The sequence below is a fragment of the Homalodisca vitripennis genome, chromosome 2, assembly GCF_021130785.1.
Source record: "Homalodisca vitripennis isolate AUS2020 chromosome 2, UT_GWSS_2.1, whole genome shotgun sequence".
Lineage (NCBI taxonomy): Eukaryota > Metazoa > Arthropoda > Insecta > Hemiptera > Cicadellidae > Homalodisca > Homalodisca vitripennis.
Window position 1 is genome coordinate 187423459 of NC_060208.1, and position 23371 is coordinate 187446829.

Below are 23371 nucleotides of genomic sequence, written 5' to 3' on the forward strand. Positions count from 1 at the left end.
TGTTACTGTAAGAACATTTTAATTTTATATCTGCATGGTATATTTAAACCTGTACAAGCATACAACTTTTATACAAATTAAGCAGGAAGTAATTTTTTTGAGTTTGCCTTTAACTATTTTGATATCAAATTCTCATTTGACAGAAACATTATGTTGCTGTAATTGATATATTTCCTTGTAAATTCTTTTTACAGAAATTATAGTGTGATAGTTGTTAAAAACCAGTATCGTGGCCGAAACGTTAAAGATATGTACTGCTTACATTTTTCCTAAGGCATGAGTTATTTTATGTCGCTACCATTATAACAATGTTGGGCTCGCCTTTCACATATTTTTACAACTGTCATCAAAGTTTTCCATTCACACTGTGCCGAAACATTGCTCACACAATTCACTTCTTGATATTTCGTACTTTTTGTGGAGAGTCATCTTTAGTCGACAGTTGTTAAACCAAAATTCACGGCCAGATTACAACGATACCTCGTTTTTGAAAATCAAATAAGAAACAAAGTTACATTTATTTTTGTGCAACACTGCACAAGCAATATGCATCCAACCAATAAAGTAACCAACAATGGAACAATTGCAATAAGTGCTGATTGCAACTTATTAAGTCAAATGATGTTTTAACACATTCACTGCTAAGCATTTGAGTACAAGCGAAACCCAGGTGCTAATTTTTTAAATTTGTTTAATTAGAAGATATAACTTGCAGAAGTGACATAAAAGCATAAAAGATTATGTTTGACCTATATTTACATTTTTTTTTGACATCATTATACTGCGGGACCGATGGGTCCCGTCAGCATGGACCAATGCCCACTGAACCTGAAAATGACATTTATTACAAGAACTATTGTATAATTTAGGGGTGTACACGTAACCTTATAACTGTTGATGGTAGTTAAGACAAGAAATTAGGCATTATGTTCCCAAGACTCCTAAAATTATGTAATATGTTGCGGGACCGATGGGTCCCGTTGTCCTGGCTGCAGGTCTTCGTTGATTTATACATGAGTTCACACTCAAAAACAAGATAATTTTCACTGAAAGGCACTAATAGTACATCATTTTATTATTTACAACCATCCCCTCCCTTCTTTGTAGTTTTTAACACGTCTTATTTACAATATGTACATTATACCAAACACTTTTTGTTATTGTGCATCTTATTGTCATGGCACTTGTTATATCATCACGAATCATTGGTAATGTATTACAAACTACCTCGGGGTCTCTAGATGTCCCAGCCATTGTTTCTTTCGCTAACAACAATCACGAAATAATAGCAAACACAGCACTAAATGAAAACAACTATAGTTAGCTGAACCGAGAAACTATGCACACTAGAACAAAGAACGAAACCGGCCCAACACGCTCACGCTATCAGAAAGGGCCTCTTTGCAGTGCTGCCTAAACAGTGCCGAGAGCAAAACAACAATGCCCAGCGGGACCGAGAGGTCCCGCGCGCACCCGTGAATGGTGCCGAGACGCTCGGGCGGGACCGAATGGTCCCGCTTAGCACTGAATGTGTTAATCAGATGATTCTTTTTCTACAACTAAACACACTTTAGTTCTGCATTGCAATAATCTATAGTAGGGGTCACGAAAGAGTGCAGTTGGCACAACATGTCAAGGCCATGCACTGAATTGGCTCCTCTCTCAACTGCACTCTCTCTCTGGTGGTCCTTACTGTAGAGTTATCACAGTGCACATTAATCACTGCTTGTTATGCAGTCCTGTAAGTAGCTATTAATCACTAATAGTTTCACTTCTACTGAATACTCTGACGTTTATTATGTGAATGAATTAAATGAACCAGATTCATGCAGTTGTTCTGAAAACTGCGTCTACCAGCGAATCCATGCACAAAATGAATGTTACAGTATTCTTAAGGAGTAAAATTAATTATCCATTCTAATAGCTACTTAAACACAGTTCAGAGTGAGGCAGACTACCCGTCCGTGGTGTATAGTGGCTGAACCGAGAAACCTACATTCAATGTTTTAACGAAAACCCCCATATTTTGACCCCAAAGAATTCAGGAAAGATTTTTAACACTCAAAAATACCCCAAAAAGGCACTTTTGGGTGGAGAGGTCATATTTGAAAGATTTTCAAATATAAAGGAAGGCCGAGCCGTACCTTATTCTAAAAGTCTGTATTCACTTGTAATTTTGAAAAACAAAGTTGTATGGTTTCACAGTTTTCTTTACCATTGCCATGTTAAAGATGTTAATAAATCCAAATTTTTATAATGTTACTAAAAGAAGTACTCTTTCTAAAAATATTTTAAAGTTACTTTTCAGTACAGTTACAATTTTACATATAGTTCAAATTTAGGATATTTCAAACTTGTAAAACCTAACCAATTCATTAGATATGACCCTTATTACACATATCAACAGCTCTCTTGAAAACTAAAAGTTTTTGTATTGGCTTTATCTTGAATAGTTAAGAAATTACACCCAAAATAGTAATTTTCATGACGTTTTATTGCATTACAGTGTTTTGAACTCTTGTATTTGCCGTAGGTTCTCAGTGAATTAATTTAAAAAAAATTTCTTTGTTAGATACTGTAATTTAAGTAATTATTATTCCTCCAATTATCTTGATTCTAACTAATTTGGTCCAACAATTATGCTATTCAACTATCTTATTTACAGATGTTCAAACTTTAATCTGTTGTTTTCTAAACAGAGTTTACCCTGGAACTGGAATGTTCTATAACTCTAAGACCCCTTCTCCATTTATTGATTAACAGCAGTCCTGATTCGTTGTATCGTGTCCTCTTGTCCTTGATTCATAAACCAAGTCTTTTAATCTTTCCCACAAGTCCATGCACATTTAATACAGAGATATGGGTGAGTAGTTGATTAATTCACCTCTCCCATTCCAATTTAGAAGATATTCCTCATTTAAAGATTTTAGCACCACTTCAGAGTAATGGGCTGGCAACCCATCATGCATAAAGCACATTTCTGGAATAGTTTGATCTGGAACATTCAACAATAAATTAGGCAAGTAGTGGATGAAGAAGTTTTACATATTTCCGTCTGAGTGTGCTTGGAAAAAAAATGGGCCAACAATTTGGTTACCAATAATACCGCACTAAGTATTGAGGATTCAGTGCCTTTAGTTGTCGACTTCTCATCAAAAGTCTTTTGTAATGTGTGTGACGAAGATAACCTTGCTATCGAAAGGCCTCACAAAAATGAAAGTTTTAAATATTGGTTTATGTGTTTAAATGTAATTAAGTTAACATACTAATGACACAATACGTATTGACTATTAGTTTGCTCATATTTAATACAGATTTTGTGTGTTGTAGGGAACCGAACCTACGACCAAAGCGATGGCAGGGTGAAGCTATCCACAGATCCCAACAAAGGCATTAAGAACAACATCCTGGAGTTAGAACCTGTGCAAATGAGTGATCGTGGAGAGATCGTTTGCTCTGGTCACAACGTGGCCACAACCATTTTTGATCCCAATGAGGCTAAGGTCTTTGTCAGAGTTAAAGGTATTTGGACGTTTTGTCTCTTGCATACAATATCAGCTTATTGTAATTGTCCTCATGGTAGCACTTAGGAAAATTTCTATATAACTTCACTTTACATGACACCCAGAGCCCAAAACTACCACCCCTCATTTCTGACCTGTCACTCCACAGATGGCAGTCCAAGTGCTCACTGTTTCTGTACATAAATTTATAGCATTGGATGCTACAAACTGATACTATCAAAGTCGGTACATGTGTAAAATTTCACCATCTATTTTTAATATAACTACAATTTATAAGTTCTATGTAGGTCACATCTGTTTCTATGTCCATAATTTGCTTTGTAACTTGTTGATATCGTCTCAAATTATTTGTGAACATATTCAAATAAATCGGTATACATGCTAATTTCTTGTAACATATGCTGTTAAAAATCGTGTTTATGAACTCGAAACCTTATAATTCTATGTTATAGACTTTAATATCAAGTCAATGTACACAAAAAAGAATGAAAATTTATAGATTAATTAAATAATATACATAATATTGTGCTATAATCCTTTAAGATGGCAGATGGAAGTAATTTATAATGGTGTTTGTTGATTAAACAAAAACTGTTTGATTATTCAATCTAATCATCTTTTGGGACTAATTTCAAATTTATTTTAAATATATAAATATATTTTAGTCTTCTATCCATACAGGGTTTGTCCGGAAAGTAATAGGACTGAGTCAATTAAAAAAAATGTATTGAGCAAATCGTTACAATTCTTTAAAAACTTTCAAGATAGGCTCCTTCTGCGTCGATGCAGCGCTGCCAGCGCGATTTCCAAGCATTGAAGGCGTCACAGAAGCCATTCTCCGGAATAGCCTTGAGAGCCGCGGTACAAGCTGCTTATATCTCCTCTGTCGTCTCAAAATGCTTGCCTTTTTAGGCGAGAAAACAAAAAAAGTCTGGGGGGACCACATCTGGGCTGTAGGGCGGCTGTGGAAGAGTTGGGATGCCGGCCTTGGTCAGGTAGCTATTCACAAGAAAGACGGTGTGAGCCGCAATTTCTGGTCGCCAGTGAGCACTTTTGGGACCATCTTCGCACACACTTTGCGCATGTTCAAATGCTCCGTCACAATTTCATGAACGACAGATTTCGGTAAATGTAACATCTGGGCAATTAAATGAATACTTAGTCGACAGTCTTGAGTTCAAAACTTTGCGCACACGAGTCACATTGTCGGTGTTTGTCGAAGTCGAAGGTCTTCCAGCAAGGTCTTCATCAGCGACCTCTTCCCGGCCCTCCAAAAAGGCCTGGTGCCACCGAAACACACCACTTCTTGCTAAAGCAACATCTGGGTAAGCCTGCTTGATTATATCAAATGTCTCTGCCGCAGATTTACCGAGTTTCACACTGAATCTAATCGTGTACCTCTTCTCTAACGAACGCTGCATTTTCAGCTTGCACCACTCACTCACAAAAACACGTCACTTGAAAATGCCTGTTCTGACTCTTCAGGTGCTCGGAGACAACTGACCAGCCGCTTGTTCGTTAGCTAGGAACACCCTCTACCGAATCCAGTCGTTGCGCGCACGCTCCGAAGTACAGTCTCGGCAAAAGAAAATCAGTCCTATTACTTTCCGGACAAACCCTGTATAATTTACATGATAAACATTAGCGTGGATACATTATTTTATAGTTTTGCTAAGTTAAATATGAGAACTTGTACTTTTTGGTAATGAAGGTGGAAGTGAGAACAGAGAACTGCATGAATGGTGTAGATTGTGGGCACCAGAATCCTGCTAAAGTCTATGTATTGAGCATAATGTTAAATAAGTATTTAGTGGAGGAAGTAAAAAAATCAGAGTTAACCACAAAATACCCAGTAACCTGAAAGTTTACAGTGTGTGTGGTGACGAAAGCTTATTGTGTACAGGACCTTGAACGCTGCTTGACAAGTTATGTGTACACACCATCGTGTAGAAAAACTAAACAAGTGCTTTCATGAGAGATTAATTCAACTAAATTTTAAACTTTAACAGTGGGTTTTGAGCCTACGTAAAAACCTGTAAGTTATTTATATCTTTAATCTGAAATTAAAAATGTGATCTTTTGGTTCCGAGATCCTGCCTCAGGTCCTTAAATACAACTAGGACCTCAGTATGTACCAAAAAATCACACGAACAATTTTGAATACAACCTTATGCACGTGCGCACAAACACACACATACACACATGATATCTTGAATTAATACCCCTTTCCATAAACTACTTGTATTACTGCACCAAGCAGCCACAACTGTATATCAATAAACTTAGTTCAAAGATAATGTTTATTGTTATAGACAAGTATGCCGCTCTCTGGCCTTTCCTGGGAATCTGTGCCGAGGTGATTGTTCTTTGCGCCGTTATCTTCATTTACGAGAAGAAGCGAAACAAAGCTGAGCTTGAGGAGAGTGACACCGACCAGAGCCCTGAACAGTGAGTCTCTCTCTCTCCGTCTCTCACTCTAGTGTGAGCCAAGTTGACTGGTTGCCTTGCTCTGCAAAATGCATCGTTTTTAACTTAAATATGTCACCTATAATTTTCTATAGGTTACAACAAGGATTGAAGCTTTGAAAAGCTCTGCTAATAGTGTTTATAATTAATTGATTGTGGTTGTTGTAAATAAGCCAGTAAAGCTTTTTAAACACTCAGTATTTATAAAGCAAGAAAAGTTGGCAGCCAATGTAAATTGTACTGTTGGTTTCTTCATTGCTATTTTTGTTTTGTTTCATCACACAATACCAGAATGCAGCCATAGTTTTGCTTTAACAAGTTTACTGCGACAGATGTCCTAGAGCCCAGTTTAATAGACCAGCAGTGAAGGTGTTAAATAGAGCCATTGTTTGTTATATTTGTTGAGAATGTTATGAAGACAAGTTAATTTATAGTGTCACAAGCATTCAGTTTGACAACAGTATATTTTATGGCGGTCTTCAGTAATACTCATCTATAATGCCTGTAAAAGGGTTTGTGCTTAAGGCTTACTTCAATGAGTGCAGTTGTGTTAAGTTGAGCTAAAAAATTGTGTTGGTGCCAGTTAATAAGTTAAGATAAATGCAATGTTCAATTTTGTAATCACCATTCATTACCGATTTTAAATTTGATGAAAGTGAGAATTATTTATAAGTGCAGTTACATCTGGTACTTGCTCTTAAACTAAACCAAATCATTAGTCTATTTCAGAAATTTTAGATTCTGTACTTACATATTATTTACCTTGAGTCAGTAAGTAATTATAAAATCCCTCGTGGAAGAAAATTTAACACAACAGATGAACCCGAAAGTGTTACAAGAATTGGTAGAATCAAAAACCAACGTACTAAACTAACATAACACTATTTTTGACTGTTGGTTTAAAAAGTATGACCACTGATGAATATAAACACGTGTATGCCTTCAGTACAACCCATTAGAAAAGAATTTAAATAAAATTTGAAATTGTAGTAAAAATGTTATAAATATGGCTATTTTTATTACTATTAGAACTGAATTCATGATAAAAAATCCTGGCAAAAATGTTTGAATCCAGAATTACATTTCTTTAACAACCCATCACATCTCCACTTAGACAGTTTTGACAGTTCTTCTTGCCATTTGGTCAGCATCAGTACATAACTATAACTTTTAGTGGAATTGAGTGCTGAATTCACAATACTAATTATGTGAACAAAATGTTTTTCATTAAAAACATTGATTCAAGTGGAACATCGTTACTGATGGGTCTAAAATTTAAGAAACTTATAAACAATATTTGATGATAATGTGCAGGTATTTTTGGAACATAGGCTACGTGATAAGGAAAATTCAATAAACTGAGAAAGATGCTATAAATGGAAATTTGTTGCTGTTAAAATATAACTAGCATTTACTATTGTTGTAAAGGTTTCAGAGGAATTTATTGCTGTTTAAAATCTTAGGAATTTGAAGCAATGTTAGTAATAGCTCAGGGATTGATTGATGAATATGAGATATATTTTTGTATTGTATACTGTTGAAACAATAATACATGAGATTTGTCTGAAAAAATATCCAACCTTGACTTTTGACATGAACATGATTCACTTGGTGCCAACCGTGATCTGGTCCCTTTCAATCTATTTTACTCCACAAGGAATAATCACCATCCAGTGATCTTCCCACATCTTTTCCCTTCAGAGGAATTAAAAATTTTTTGAACAAACAGAAATCACATGGAACTATGTCAGGACTGTAGGGAGGTTGTCTAACCTGTATGAGATTCTGTTTCGCTAACAAATGCTGAATCAGAATAATGTTTGATGAATGAGCTGGCACTGTGTCATGGAACATAATCTGATAATAACCTACCCACAGATCAGGTCATTTTCTTCACACTGCATTGGATTTCATAGCGACTTAGTACATCAAGATAATATTTTGTGGACCCTTGGTGATTCCGTCCTGAACATCAGCATTGCTTTGACTTTGCCTTGTTTTTTTGGCCGTTGCTCTTCAAGAGTCCACTGACTCATCAACACATATCTCATCACCAGTAATAACTTTTTTACACATCCCCATCGTTATTTACAGTATTCAGAATGACTTGTCTAATATTAATTTGGTAAGTTTTTTATTGTCTCTTAACAGCTGAGAAACTAATTGTGCAGGAGACTGGTTCATTTTCAAATCTTTATGTTAAATTTCATAATTTGCAAATTTTGAGATCTTTGAAATCCTTACAGTCAATCAACGGTTTTAATTGATTGCCTCAAAGACATGTTCAGTTTTCAAAGGATTTCTTGCTGTTGTAGATCTGCAAGATCATACTTCACTCTCCATTAAAATGTTGACATTTTTGAATCATTTAAACCACTCTTTCATTTCGGTATCACCCAGATTAATCACCAAATGCTTTTTGCATAATGAAATGAAGTAATGAGATTTATTCTGAAAAAAATACAGACTTTACAAACAAGATTATTATGGAATATAATCTAACCACATTAACAAGTTGCATGGTTAGATAAAACTAAACAATAGACAAGGAAAGGTCTGATAACTACAGTGGTCTTCTCTGATAAGGACTTGATGTTGCAGATCACTGTGGTAGTATTGAAAGTTTCTCACTACATTTAACTAAAATTAACCTTAAAAGAAAAATACATTAACGTTGGTAAGAGCAAAACTTATCAATTTAAACTGCAGTCAGTCTTATTTTTACATACTAGTCAATGTTTAAATATACATAAGATAATGTATTGAAGACTTTAAATCATCTATTTTACAAAATACAATTTATATAATGACAATATTATCTTGACATTTTTGGCTAATGGAAATAATATTAAGATTCTACAAAATGTTTTTTTATATTGGTTACTAATTAAAAGAGAAGTACATTAAAATAAAAGAACTGTTTATAAAGGGGACAAATTTTAGTTTGCAGATAAGAAAAAGAAAGAATTCAGCTAAGAATATTTTAGACTAGTCTGTTGTGTATGATATCTATCTGTTCAGTTTGACTAAGTATCCAATTAGTTATAGCATTGCAAAAAGAATTTAAGGTTTTAATTTTATTAACAATTTAAACAAATTTGGACTAATGTAGGAAAACGAACGCCTGAAAGCTAGTTTATTAACTTTGGGTTTTTGGATAAGACCTCTTTGCAAACTTCTTGTGACGTATTGTTTTTGCTGTTCAATATTATTTCTATTTCCACTTCTTATCAAAAATAATCTTAATATTTTATAAATAAAAATATATTGTATGGGAAAAGTTTTTAATTGTTGGCAAAGAGGCTAAGAAGAGTCTCGCCTTATTTTCCTTAAGATGAAACGTACAAAAGTGTTGTGCGTTACTCTTAATATCGTCTATTTTTGTTTTTGGAGCTGCTCCCCAGCATACAATACCGTACTGTAATCTATATTAAATTAGTGCATAATACAGAGTACGTAACAGCTTTTCGTCACAAAAATTTCTCAAAAAATAAAACTGCCTAACATTACTTCTAAGTTGATTTTGGACGAAAGATATATTTTTTTCAAATTTATTTTCTGGTCAAAATATACACCTAAAAAATTCACCTCTTCTAATTCTATACATTTACATGTAATAAAGGTTGTACAAGTTTCTTTATAATACTTCACAGGCACATTAAAAATAAATCCCTTAAAATAAAAATTGACAAACTTAGTCTTATTTACATTTATTAACATTTTATTCTTATTAGACCAGGCTCTTAACAGTATCAGATCATTATTTATTTTTTCCCATAAGTTATTCCTACATCTATCTGAATATAAATAAGCAACATCATCAGTAAAGGCACTGATTGTGCCATTAAAATTTTGTTTTGTATGTAATAGATTTGTATGAAGCAGAAAAACTAAGTTTCTGGAAAAACTGAATCCAAACTTTACTCAAGACGTTTAGATGCAAATACATGTAATAAAATATGAAATGGAGTGCTGTCATTCACTGACAACCTCATAAGGTCCTTGACCACAATATTTGGTCCGAGATGGTTGATGACGCGACAATTGTTCAGCAAAGGGAGGTTAGATACTTTTCGGACAAACATGTATTTCAACCGAACAAGTTTAGTAAGAAATGTTTGTGTGTTCAAGAAATTTATAATAAACAAATGCCATTTAGGTTGTTTAGGCATGTTGAAGTGAATCCAAAAAACTTTGAAAATATATAACAAAATTACTTACAAATAATAGTTTGCATTCTTTTTAGTAAACCTTTGATGCAATAAAATTGGTGAGTTTACCTCAAACTGGTTAGCGCTGTGCAGCTTAGTCATGCAGAACATCAGTGGTTTACGCTGCCAAATAGCTTTTTTGGTATTTTTGTTACAGATTCAGTTTAGCTTTGATTCTCTCATACCTAACTGCGTTCTGTAACAGGTTGCTTTTAGTCTAAAAGAAAAAACTAATGATGCATGTATTATATTAAGATTTATATTTTAACCATTTACTGTACAATTTATCAATTATTGTTTACTTTTAAAGTATTGTGTGTGTGAAGGTAAGATTTGTGAAATATTTAATAGTGATTTTTAAGCAGTTGTACTAGTAGGTTCCATTTTTGTTTCTTATTTATTTGATTATTCCTTTAGTAAAATTATATGCCCACCCAGTGGCTTTGTCTGATTTTGTTTAGTTTATTTCAGTAGTATAATATAAATAATGGCAATAGTATAATTTAATGAGATGTGTATCGTTATGAATAACAGTACTTACTAGAGTGTGTTTCCATTAACAATTGCAATAACATTTTGATTACCTGTCATTATAGGAACCTAACTCACATTGGTTAAGTGAATAGATGAATAATAATAACACTATATTACTTTGAGAAAAAGTGAGACTATTTATTAGTAGAAATAGTTTATTAAACATGAAAATAGTCGGTATTTTTTGTTTCATTGAGATGTAAACTTTCATCATGGCAATATTCTGTATTTTGTGGATCAATGATGTCTGCATTGAATTGGTCACCCTGTTATTTTAACCAGTCCATGCATTTAGATAATTTTGTTTCAGTCTCTAAGAAGCTAATTAGTTTGCATTTCATCATGGATTAAATATTTGTCATTAACATCACCCTATCCATAAATCCACATCTAGTTAAAATGGAAACCAAGGTCAAGCTGACTGTGTTTTTGACTACAGTGTAGTTGTTCATCATAATTATGCACCTGAAGGTCAGATTTGATAGTCTAAAGAGTACTACTTAGAAGTTCTATGTGATACAGTATGGCATAAACATGCAAACTAAATATCGGCAGCTTTCTCAGAACAATATTTTAGTGCATTTTCCCCTCCTGGTTTTCAAAACTTCTTGTTGAAACACAGTATCTCTGTATTAAGTCTAGCCTCCCTACTCTTCTGTTATGGTTCCATGTGACAAGACCGGTAAATTCATACATGGTATCCGAGCCATGATTAATTTCTTCTTCGGATATATGTGCAGTGTGTATATGTATATTTATTTATTTATTTAATGTATATATATACATATAGGTCTATACATGTGTGTATATTATGATTACAATAATATGTAATATAATTGTATCATATTATAATAATGTACAGGTTTATCATAAAATAATGGTGCAGTCTTGAACATGTTTTTAAAGAAAACCCCGATTACTTACAGTTAATGTATTTATTCATATAATTTTTCATCTCAAACCATTTTTTTTACATAATTAATAAATTTTAATATGTGCGCCCTTGGTCGCTTAATAAATATACAAACGATACTCAACTTTTCTCCAAAAATTCGTTAACATTTCTTCTGTTATGGTTGGCATTGCTTTATTAATCCTGTGTTTTAAGTGGTTCAGGTCGTGAATTTTTTGTGAATGAACAACGCTTTTGATGTACCCCCACAAGAAATAATCACAAGGTGTCAGATCTGGACTCCTTGTAGGCCATAGCATAGGTCTTTGCCAGCCTATCCAACGATCCATAAATTTTTCGTTCAAAGTGTCCGTGACCAATGCACTGAAGTGTGGGGAAGCACCATCTTGTTAGAAATGAAGTTGGTGAATGAATGTTTCTGAGTTCATCTAGCTGAGGAAAGCAATAATTAGTTAACATGTCAAGACACAACTCCATTAATTGTTTTTTCAGCAGAGAAGAAAGGCCCTATTATGCAATTTTTCATCACACCACACCAAACATTAACTATAGGCGAATCATGTTGTTTCCCAACAAGTACGTGTGGGTTTTCAGAGTCCCATATCCGTGAATTGTGTCTGTTAACAGATTCATTCACATGGAAAGTAACTTTGTCTGTAAAAATTATATCATCTAAAAATGATTCATTTTCACATATTCTGCCCAACATTTCAACAGCAAAATTGTAATGGTTTACACAATAATTGGGTTTCAATTGTTGCAGTATCTGGATCTTATAAACGTGTCATTTGAGTTTTTTATGTAAAACTTTGTGAACTGTCAACTCTTCGATGAGGGATGGACTTCCAAGGACTTCTAATTTCCAATTGTTTAATTAGTTCAAACGTTTCGTCTGGTACACCTAGTCTGTCGGTTGGTTTCTGTTTCTTAACTGATTCAGTTTCTTATTATTATTTAAACCAACGTGTTATGTTATTTTTGTTTCGTGGATCGCTTCAAAATTCACGTAGTAACGCACGTTCAACTAAAATTACGGATTTTAATTCAGCCAACAGTAAAACACAATTTATTTTATCTTTATCAGGGATCATAGTAACTCACTAAATTCACCGCAACAATACAAGAACTGATTTTGAGGTTATAACAGCTTATAAACAAACTTTTGGGTTGGAGGCTTTCAGAGATAACAATATAACATCTAAAAATTGTCCCTACTACCTTCCTTCCTACAAATTACTGAAACCGCACCATTCTTTTATGATAACCTTGTATAATGTATGTGTATTATAATATACAGAAACAAAAACGTTCTAGAATCAGCTAATGCTGTATCAGTGTCATAATTACAATCATTGTTTGACATCCCTTTAAAAATATATTTAATGCAGTCAAAGGCAAAAATGGTGTTATATGTAGTTGTTGTAAATAAACTGCCATTCAGTTTTCACTGATACATTCCCCAAAAAAGTAGAGGAAATAAAAAAATATTCCACCATTGATATATTGATGGCTTGTTTGGAACAGATTACTTGCCGTCAATATATCAACAGCTGGTCCTAAAAGTGTTAAAAATGTATATGTAAAAATAAAAGGATTTTTAAAATTCTATAAAGGTGCAATCCCGATCATGAGGTCACTTTTATATTGTATTCAAATTAAATAATTTTGTTGAGAGGAAGAGAAGAAGAAATCCATATAGCTTTATAGCTATATACAAATTTAACAATATTATCAATGTTTCTGTGTACAGAAAAAGAGAATTAGTAATGGCATGATTTGTTTGCAGGAAAAACACACCTGACCACGGAAAGGACTCTGTCCGGCACAGAAAGTAAGAAGCACACCACCACTTGTATCACGCGGACAAGCTTTCATCACCTCATGTATGTGCGAGTGCCTGTTGTGCTACGAGCGTTCAGTTATTTGTCTAATATATGTTATCAAATCGGAACTAGACATTCTCATTCACAATCATTCATTTTAATTGAAAAACATTATCTGAGTGTATGATAAATCGTGTTACCCACGTGCTGCTGTGTGAGGTAATGTAGAAGTATTGTTGATCCTTATTACAATTTATTTTTGTATCCAGTCTTATCGTCGGCGACTTCAAAAATTTATTTGCCACTAGGATTGTTGACGGTTTCAACTATTTATTGTTAAAGAAGTTCGGACGAATCGTATCTTTAATTTTTTAAACCGAATTGTATGTTAAATGTGGTTTTCTTTGTAGCCTAAATTTAATTCTAAGCTTTAATACCAAACTGTACAGTTACTGTTTTTACAGATCATATTACCTACTCCCTTTTCCCCTCTGTTCGTCTCTAGAGTTGGTAGCTCACACACTTTGTATGTAGCCGCTTCAAGTGATGTGTATATACAGCAATAGACAGAGAGCACTTTAAACAACTATTTACGATGCCTTGTTTGTATTTGTATCTTTCGGACCAATTCCCCGACACCATTCCCAACAGCATGAAGTGAGTTGGTATTCACATTCTTTCTGAGCATAGAAACTTGTTTTATATTTTTGTTATTATTTATATAATTTATTTTATTTTAATATTGTGGTTTATTGAACATTATATTTTTTAACTTTTGGTCACAATGTTTTATTGCATAGTTTTTAAAATCTACATCGAAAACAAAAATATTAGTTTATGTTTGTTGGATCACTAGCTGTTAACTTTTAGTCGAAATATTAGATTTCATATATTACATTTTACCATCAGTACAAAAATGTTTACCTTATTTGACTTTTTATTGTGTCTAAAGTCTTCCTGATGGTATAGCAGAAAGTGTAATCCTTTGTACAATTATCTATGCTAGAAATAACTACCAAAATACATTTCCTATTACTAACACAAAATTAATTTATTATATTTTGTGTAGGTTTAAGATATATTATTTGGGATAGAAATAACTGAAGCCTTGTTCAACCAGGCACAAACTATTAAATATTAAACAGCCTAGTTCACAATTTTAATGTGAAAGTCTAGTATATATGTATGTGGACACTTTGCAATTATTAAGAAACAAATGACGTGTGTACAGGTACCTTTTAATTTGAATAGATTCAAACCTTTGGTATTATAAAATCTACGTGTTTATATAATATTAAGTTTATAGATAAAAGACTAGAGTGAATAAAAGAATCATAAAGCTTTTCGGGTTTTCATGTGATTAATAATAATGTGGGGTAAATTATAACTCATACGTTATTTCTCTAACAAAACATACGTGAATTCACTGATTTGATTCTTTCTCTGTACAATTTGAAACAATGAAAATGAAAGAGGTTCTTTGTGCTTTTTAAAATCATTTGTTTAAAATCTTACCATATTTTAAATTTTACAGTTTTACTAACCTTGCCATTGCTCCTGGTGTAAAAAGTCCTGTTGTATGTGACATTCACATATGTAATAATGTAACATCATAATGATGTTCTGGACCTCTTGATGTTCATTGTTGTCCCACATCATAGTTTACTTTCATCTGCTCGAATCCAAGCAAGGTTTCGTATTTGTTATTGTTATTGCCTTAGGGTTATAGTATTGTTAAAGTTTATACAAAATCTTACATACGGGATGTTATTTCTGTACACATTGTATCATGTCTTTTTTTAATTGTGTTATTATAAGTACATTGTACTTAAAAGTAATATAAATATCAATTTATTCAAGCTATGTAGATAATGTATACTGTGTGACCTAACATTATAAATAAATTACCTATTAAAGTTAGTTACCATTTGAGACTAATTCATTTAAACTCCTGTCACGGTAAGGCTGCATGAATGTTACGTTGGAAGAAAACACAGCTAAATTCTTTATTACTTTTTTTAACAATGATTGAAAATAATTCATTAAAGGCTCGATAATATGAAATTTAAGGAGGTTATGTTTAATTATATGTACATATATGTTTTATTTACAAATGTAGCTTCAAATATAAAACACAACCAAAATTTACTGTATAATCACACACAAGTAACCCTTCGACTGATGACCAACAGCACAGATGTTGTTTATAGTTGATTGTTATTATTTTTTATGAAATGGGCGATCCTCGTTGTTCAAGTGATATATACGTGAACTATTGGATGATGGAAATATTAGTTCTGATGATGAAAGTGACATATCGGCAAATAAAGTACATGATAATACTTTTGTCAGTTTTGTTGTCAGGTAGTCTGGATGATTATAAACCAATGGAATGTGAAGTTGGGTTGTGAAAATTGATAGTGACAGTGAAAACAATTCATCATTATATGATATTCTTCTTGCCCAAATAATTCATCAAACATCAATACGGATACACATACTAACAAAAAAAAGTAGTACACACTTTATATTTCATCAAAAAACGTTCGTGTTGTAAGTAAGTGTGTGTGTGTACGTTATAATATTTTTGTTCACAACAAAACTGTTGTTTTTTTTTTGTACATTTACAGTATCTTACTGTCTTGTCATGTGAAAGTTACATAGAGTGAAACATATAGAACAAAAAAATTACAATACACATTTTGAATTTATGTACAAATAAAAAAACTACTCTAGTAACTGCATCTTTTTATTATTTTATATTTTTATCTGGTTTGTAACCAAAAATTATATATAACACTTATCATGTAGCACATATTTTTTAAAAATGTATGAAAAATATGTTGTGCAAAGACAAAAATCAATGTATCACTCTGGGAGTTTCTTATTATCAGTCGGAGGGTTAATAAAATTATCAAAGTTGCCCACGATGTCTTACTTTCCTCTCCAGATATTATGCTTAAAGCATCTAGAGATATATTTCACAAATTTCTAATGGTTTAACCGTTTGACGGCCACAGGCCAATAGATACCAGCTCTGAAATTATATTTTTGAAATGCCTGTGAGCCGAGTTCTCAGCACCGCAAAATCAGTTGTAAAACAGCATTCTGCTGATATATCGGCATCCTTCATGTGGTTACATTATTCCCTTACATGTTATTTTTACTTTGTAATACAGTATCAATTGAAACATAAATAGATATCCTTAGAAATTATTATAATTATTTTAATTTTTGGGTTCAGTAGAAAAACGCAATTCAGAAGGTGTTTTTCAAAAAAATATTTATCTTTTATATAAAATAATATTTATTTTTAAGGTATTCACATGATTTTTTTATTTGTGTAAAGATATGTATACTTTCTTCCAATGATAATGGTTTCCTTGAAATATTTTTCATCCCAGCTTTTTAACACCCAATTATAAAAAAGTTACAAATAATACAAAAATATTAATACATTTGAAAGGAAAAAAATTAAAAATGAGTCATTATATTTTAAAATATTGGTATGTTTAAAATAAAATACTAAGTAAACAAAATATTAAGATACTACTACTTATAGATGAGTTACTCCAGTTTATGCAGGAGTGTATCAAAAGTGCCGTTTTAAGGCTGGCCCTTTTGACAAGTAAACTGGATTTAATGACTGGGTTGTGTAGAAGTAAAACAGAACTTATGGCCTGGCCTTCAAAGGGTTAACATATCCAATCATTGGCAAACTAAATTATGGCTCTAAGAATGGAATTACATAATTTAATTGTAAATTGTGTAACAATTTTGATACATAGAAAACATTAATCATTTTTAAGTCAGAATGACAGGGCACAGATTCATAAAGACGAGGAGAAGCCGTTGGCCAAACATGCTGCTGAGCAGAAAAAAGACAAAATTGAAGGGTGTTAAAGGAAAAGGGATGAATAAAATCTTCCCTTATACTGAAAAACAACAATAATTCAAAACCAACAGTTTTCATAACATTATCAAGCAGTTTAAATTTTGTTCAAAGTTTTATATGAATCCAATTTGAACTGGCATAAGTAAATACGTTTACAAACATAAATTCGGGTTGTATCTAATTTTAATTGTACCTAAATCAATTCCCGGTTAAAAAAAATGTACAAGTTTAAAACGGTCTTGTAGCATTTTAATATTAAATAGTTTCTAAATGTTTGAAAGTGCTATGATTATATTAACATTTCAGCATTGAAAGTTATCTTCCCATCAGTTTTCTGCAACTTAAACATCTAAACTAAAATTGTATCTTCAATTTAGCATTTCAAGATGACTGTACATGTGACATCTATCTATCTTCCGTTTGCGCCAGAAGGGAGTTTTTTCTAAAGTATAAAAGAGTACTGAAAACCAACTTTGTTAATATTCGTTGGTTAATATATTTGATATGGTACTGTCATCGTCTGGTGGGTTGATGGTTTATTTATTCATAACTTTAACAGAATTTCACAAACGTGTTATTTTTGTTTTAATTGTAATAGAATGAAGTAATAGAACCACTTAAAGTAAAGGATTTTTCAAACTCGCTTTTAATATTAATTTTTAGAAAATTTATGTTTTGATGTAAATGTAATACATTTAAATGAAGCACATTTTTATATAATGATCAATGGACAGGTGCTGTGTTCAAAGGAGAGATTGTAAAATAAATGCAAATATGTTTAGTGTAGATTTTTTGCAGTAATGATGTGCAAACTTATTTTTCCTCTAAAATATATGCTAACAAATTAGGTTTCATTGAATTTTTGTCAGAATTCAATATTTTTTTATAAAAAAAGAAGACACGAAGGGTAATAAAGATGTGTAAGTATTTTATGCATTATGTATGTTTTCACTACTGATATTTATGTTAACAAAAACTGAAACAAAACCTAAGATAAAAGGGTCACTCTGAAAGTTTTGACATATACGTAGCCTACCAGTTTTGTACTAGACTTACTAAATGATAGGCATGTTCAAAATAATTCCCTCCAGCGTCAATGCATTTTTGAAATCGGATTTTCCACTCGTTAAGAACACCCAACCACTCAATTTTTGGAATGGAGAAAAAATATTTTTTAATCATCATAAATTTCAGCTTTAGCAGAAAAGTGGTGACTGTGTGTTTCTTCAGATTGAAGAATAACGAAGAGTCACACATAGCAAGATCGGGAGAATAAGGGGATAACTTCATTGTTTTGATGCAGTTTTCTGCCAAAAACTCGGATTCAAGTTTTGCAGTAGTGTGAGGTGTCATTTTTGTGGTGCAAAATTAAACCCTTAAAACTTCACGAAATTGATCTTTCCAAACAGACAATACTGTACAAGTACACTGATGAACACAAGTTTCTGTCAGGTATTGACAGACACTCGCACAATCAGATAAGATTGTTATAGTATGCACTGTCTGTCAGTACATATATCTCAAAACTTTCTGAGTGACCCTCCTGTAATGTTTGAATTAAAATATTAATTTTAAGATCTGCACGTAAAATTTAAAAATGTCAAAAATATTGTGACATTCACAGCAAGAGCATACTTGACTACAGAAAAATTGTGCATAATTAAATCAGACACATCTTATACTCAGCACTAAAAATGGGAACTCCACTGTAGGAACACAGATGCATTCCAGCAGTACTAGACACATACATTAACGGTATGTAAGTGCAAACTAAGCTGAAAAATTAATTTATAGTCGGCTAAGGGTTCTTTTTGATTGGGATGAAGGAAGGAATTAGCTGATGCCTTTGGCCTTACTATTTGTAATATCTGTAGATCTCAGTCATTCTTTCTTTACAAATGTCATTGATTTAGGTTCTTTGATTATTATAATTTGGTAAGTTTCCTCGTAAATTCTTTGATTACTGGTAGGCAAAATAACCAAAATTCATAAAAAGGTGGCTTTAGCGGTTTATTTTTTTCTTCATACATTTCTCAATTCCTATGTAAAAAATTATATAGGCTACAGAAAATATACATATATCCTTGATTTTAAATTAAGCCCATTTTAAATATAAATATGTGTAATTACTTTTAAAACTTTTGTGTAAAATTTTAAATAGTTTAAGAGATTTTTTGGCACTAAAATTAAAAACAAATTACTTGCTTTTATTGAAAAGGTGAATTTATTTTGCATTAAAATGTATCTAATCTCAAAATTTGAAGACATAGGAGTATTTACCATTACATACATCTGCCTTTTGTCAAAAAAACTCGAACTTGGTCTGAAATGATTTAACATAAAAGTATTAAGTCAAAGTATCTTTATTACATGATCATTAAGAACAGTACTTTGTCAGATTATAGTACAAAGTTATTATAATACAATTGTAATATAATGGTTGTGAGTTAAAAGTTGTTTAAATGTTGAAGGTCATGTACTGTAGTTCTTGCATTTGCAGATTCCAGAAACTCCTCTGTAGTGTAGACAGGTTTCTTAAGCAGAAATTCTCTAAGTGAGTTCTACAGTCTGTCGCCTGTCAGGTTTCGGAGGAAGTCTGGAAGGAGGTTATTAAATTTTCGGCCTATGTATGATGGTTTTTTTCGAAGAGGGCTGTTCTGTGTTGCGGAAGGGTAAGCCTTGAGGCTTGGCGTGTGGGGTAATTGTGGATGTCCATGTGAGTCTGCAGGTGTAATTTGTCTACGTGTAAGATCGCTTCATAGATGAAGAGTGCAGGTACTGTAAGTAGGCCTGTCGGCAGCTTTGCAGCGGCTCAAGGTTTGCAAGAGTCCTGACTGCCTTCTTTTGTAGTACAAGCACTCTCTTAAGGTTCCCTAACGAGGTTTCCCAGATTATGTGGTTGTATCTAATGTGAGACTACTAATGCATAGTAGGCTACTTTTACCACTTCCAGAGTGCCAACCCATTTGATACGTTTAACCACGTAGATACCTGTACTGATCTTTCTGCAAATGTTGTTTATGTGCCTGTCCAGGTGAGGCCGCTGTCTAGAGTTACAACTAAAAACCTAGTCTGATTAAGTACTGATATTGGGGATGCTTGCAGGTTGGACTTTTTTCTTGCTAAAGTGCACTTGTGTAGTTTTGTCAGGATTTATCGCCTAGTCATTTAATTTGCTGTGGGCGATGGCATTTTGTAGAGAATAAACAGAGTGATAATACAATTCTTCAGCTGAGCCATTTCTTAAAAGGAGAGTTGTATCATCTGTGTACATTATGCAGCTGATACTGTTGTTTTGAATAAGAGCTGGGAGATCGTTAGCAGAATGAACAGAATGGATCCCAGTACAGATATGGGATTCCTCTTGTAATTGGTTTAGGGTGTGATCTGAACATGCTAGTGAGGTTAGATGTTATATGCTTAATCTCCACAACTTGTGATCTTCCTTTTAGGTAGCTATTAAACCACTTGTTTTCTAAGCCTTTTACTCCCAAGGCTGCAAGTTTTTTGGAGATAAGATTGTGTCCTAAACAGTCAAGGCTTTGATTATTTAAACAGCTGATTGATTATTTAAACAGTAGATTTAAAACCTGAGGTTATTTTTTCAACCTTTGAACATGCATCTAAGTAAATAAAATAAATATTAATGACAAGTGTGCATATTTGCATAGTTATTATTCGAATACATAGGTGAATTCGTGACAAACAAGTGAAATAACCAAGGAACAATAGATTGCGGGAAAGAAGTAAGACAGGTCTAGACCTGTCTGTTAGAAACACTCAGCTGAGCAAAAGTATTCAAATACAAGTATTTGATTCGATTCTTTTAAGTATTCGATTCTCCCATCACTAGTAATCCTGTTGTAATTTAAGTCAAGTGAGAACAGTGTAAGTACAGTTCGCTCTAGTTGTCTATTCTGTAAAAGCGGTAGTTCAGTACAGACAGTCAAAGTTTTAAATCAGTTACCCTCTCCACCACTCTGCATGGGCTGCATTATAATAAGCGTCCAACACCCAAGTGATCGATAATATCTAATCATCAATTAGAACGATTTAAATGCTGCCAGACATGTTTATTTACCCTGTTAAGTAATTGTAACTGTCCAAACTTAGTATAAAGAATGTTGTATTATTTTATATAATTTAGAATGCATATATTTCTCTTACATAAAACTATAGCTTCACTATAATAATCTGAAAGATCTATAACGTAATTCAGTTTGACATTATTGTTCCAAAGTGATTGAATCAAAATTTAAATCGTGTGCGGTAGTTTCTAATAGCCGCTAGAGACGGGAAATACTGTTGTTTGCTAATATCCCAATATAACGAGTTGAGTTATTACGTTTCTGTGACCTGCTACCATGGTAGTATGCGTTAATATACAAAAATAAACTAACTCACTACAATGTAACATAAACGGGTTGATTCGAAGTTGAATATACAACACAAATATTTGGCACTAAGAAGTCCCTCTCTAATTTTTGTATTAGACTATACGTACGTACGTATTATAAATATCAACAGTTCAAGATAACCTTAAGCGCTCACTTAGCTTAAATTTGGGTACCATCTCGCGGGATTTTCTTCTTTTTTTAAAACCTCAGCGTTAGCTGTGCCGGGTTCGATGTTCACTGTTTTTATTAGCATAGTTCACTAATTATCGTGACTGTACATGATGGGGCCTAACCGGGAATTGAACCCGAGATCTCTCAGTTAGAGAGCCGAGACTAACCATTAGTCTACGGAGGAGGAGGTATGTTGTTCTTATTTCGCCAGAAATGTTGGTGTGAAGTCCGCACTGATGGCCAGGAAATTTCTGATCGGTATTTTCCTTACCTCAGATCACGTCGTCCCAGATCACGTAATATGTGTGTGTGTGTGTGTGTGTGTGTGTGTGTGTGTGTGTGTGTGTGTGTGTGTGTGTGTGTGTGTGTGTGTGTGTGTGTGTGTGTGTGTGCGCGCGCGCGCGCGCGCGCGCGAGCAGTTTATTCTGGATGTTATGTAATTAAACATTGTTAGAAAATGAATTTGAATTACCTAAATTGTGAATGTATGTGGTGTACTAAAATACAAAAATCCTCATTTTATCTGAATATTACTTATAAGGTTATTGTCCCATCCTCCAACCTATATATCGGGATATCACAATTCAAAATAAATATACGTTGCTTGCACTACACACGGCGAATCGGTGGGCGGTACATATACTGCTTCTTGGCAACTACCATTCTATTTGTAACTTACAGAAAAGATAAATAGGGAAATATTAATATTAAATTGCTGTTTTTGTAACATAGTTTCTATAAATATTTTGTTTTGTATTGCATTACATCTGAAAACAATATAAAGTTGAGTGTTTAGGAGATTACATATATTTCGGCACTTTAGTATTATCCGGAGGCCAATATTTTTTTAGAGTCTATCTTACTGGGGACCTGAAAACACTACATTATTAGAAATAACAAACTTTATTTGACTTACTGTGAACTTTAAAAGACATTATGACGACCGGTTCTTGTTTTCTGTCTCCAAAAGGAATCTATGTCGACGCCAAGGTGGCCACTATGTCCCTTTTTACTATTTATTATTAGAACCGATCGTTATGATGGCTTGTTATTTTCACAAAAGTAAAATAAATTGTTTTTCTATTAATGTTGGTTTTTAGGTCACAGGTAAGAAAATCAAAAGTACCTTTATTTCCCCTCAAATGTTGCCGCCATCAAAATTGGCCGTCCAGGGCTCGGACGCATATGCCAAAATGCACCCATGTTTACAGATGATTTAAGGTCAATATCCAAAACGGTTGCAGCTTACTATTCCAGAACTTGGTATAATATAGTAACTGATCCAAAGAATCTAATGTAGTTACTCTTAGCCATCCCTAATCAGTACGGCAAGTAAGTTTTCATTTTAGCCTTGTATTTCCAGTTACTCTGATGAACTCCTTGATATTGTGAAGGCAACCAGAACTCTCAATGCAACTAAACAGATAATGTTCGTAG

General features: G+C 33.0%; 1 protein-coding gene across 3 annotated transcripts in view; it reads left to right on the top strand.

Moving 5' to 3' along the window:
- Positions 1-15398, top strand: part of LOC124355157 (basigin) — a 49677-nt gene extending 34279 nt beyond the window's left edge. For 2 of the 3 annotated variants that reach the window (XM_046806147.1, XM_046806148.1), the window contains exons 6-8: positions 3331-3522; positions 5837-5972; positions 13435-15398. In XM_046806147.1, the coding sequence (XP_046662103.1) occupies positions 3331-3522; positions 5837-5972; positions 13435-13483 (377 nt within the window). In that variant the 3' untranslated portion in view covers positions 13484-15398. Of the gene's footprint in view, positions 1-3330; positions 3523-5836; positions 6006-13434 lie in introns of all 3 variants that reach the window. The other variant, XM_046806149.1, reaches the window with a different exon arrangement.
- Positions 15399-23371: the final 7973 nt, after the last annotated feature.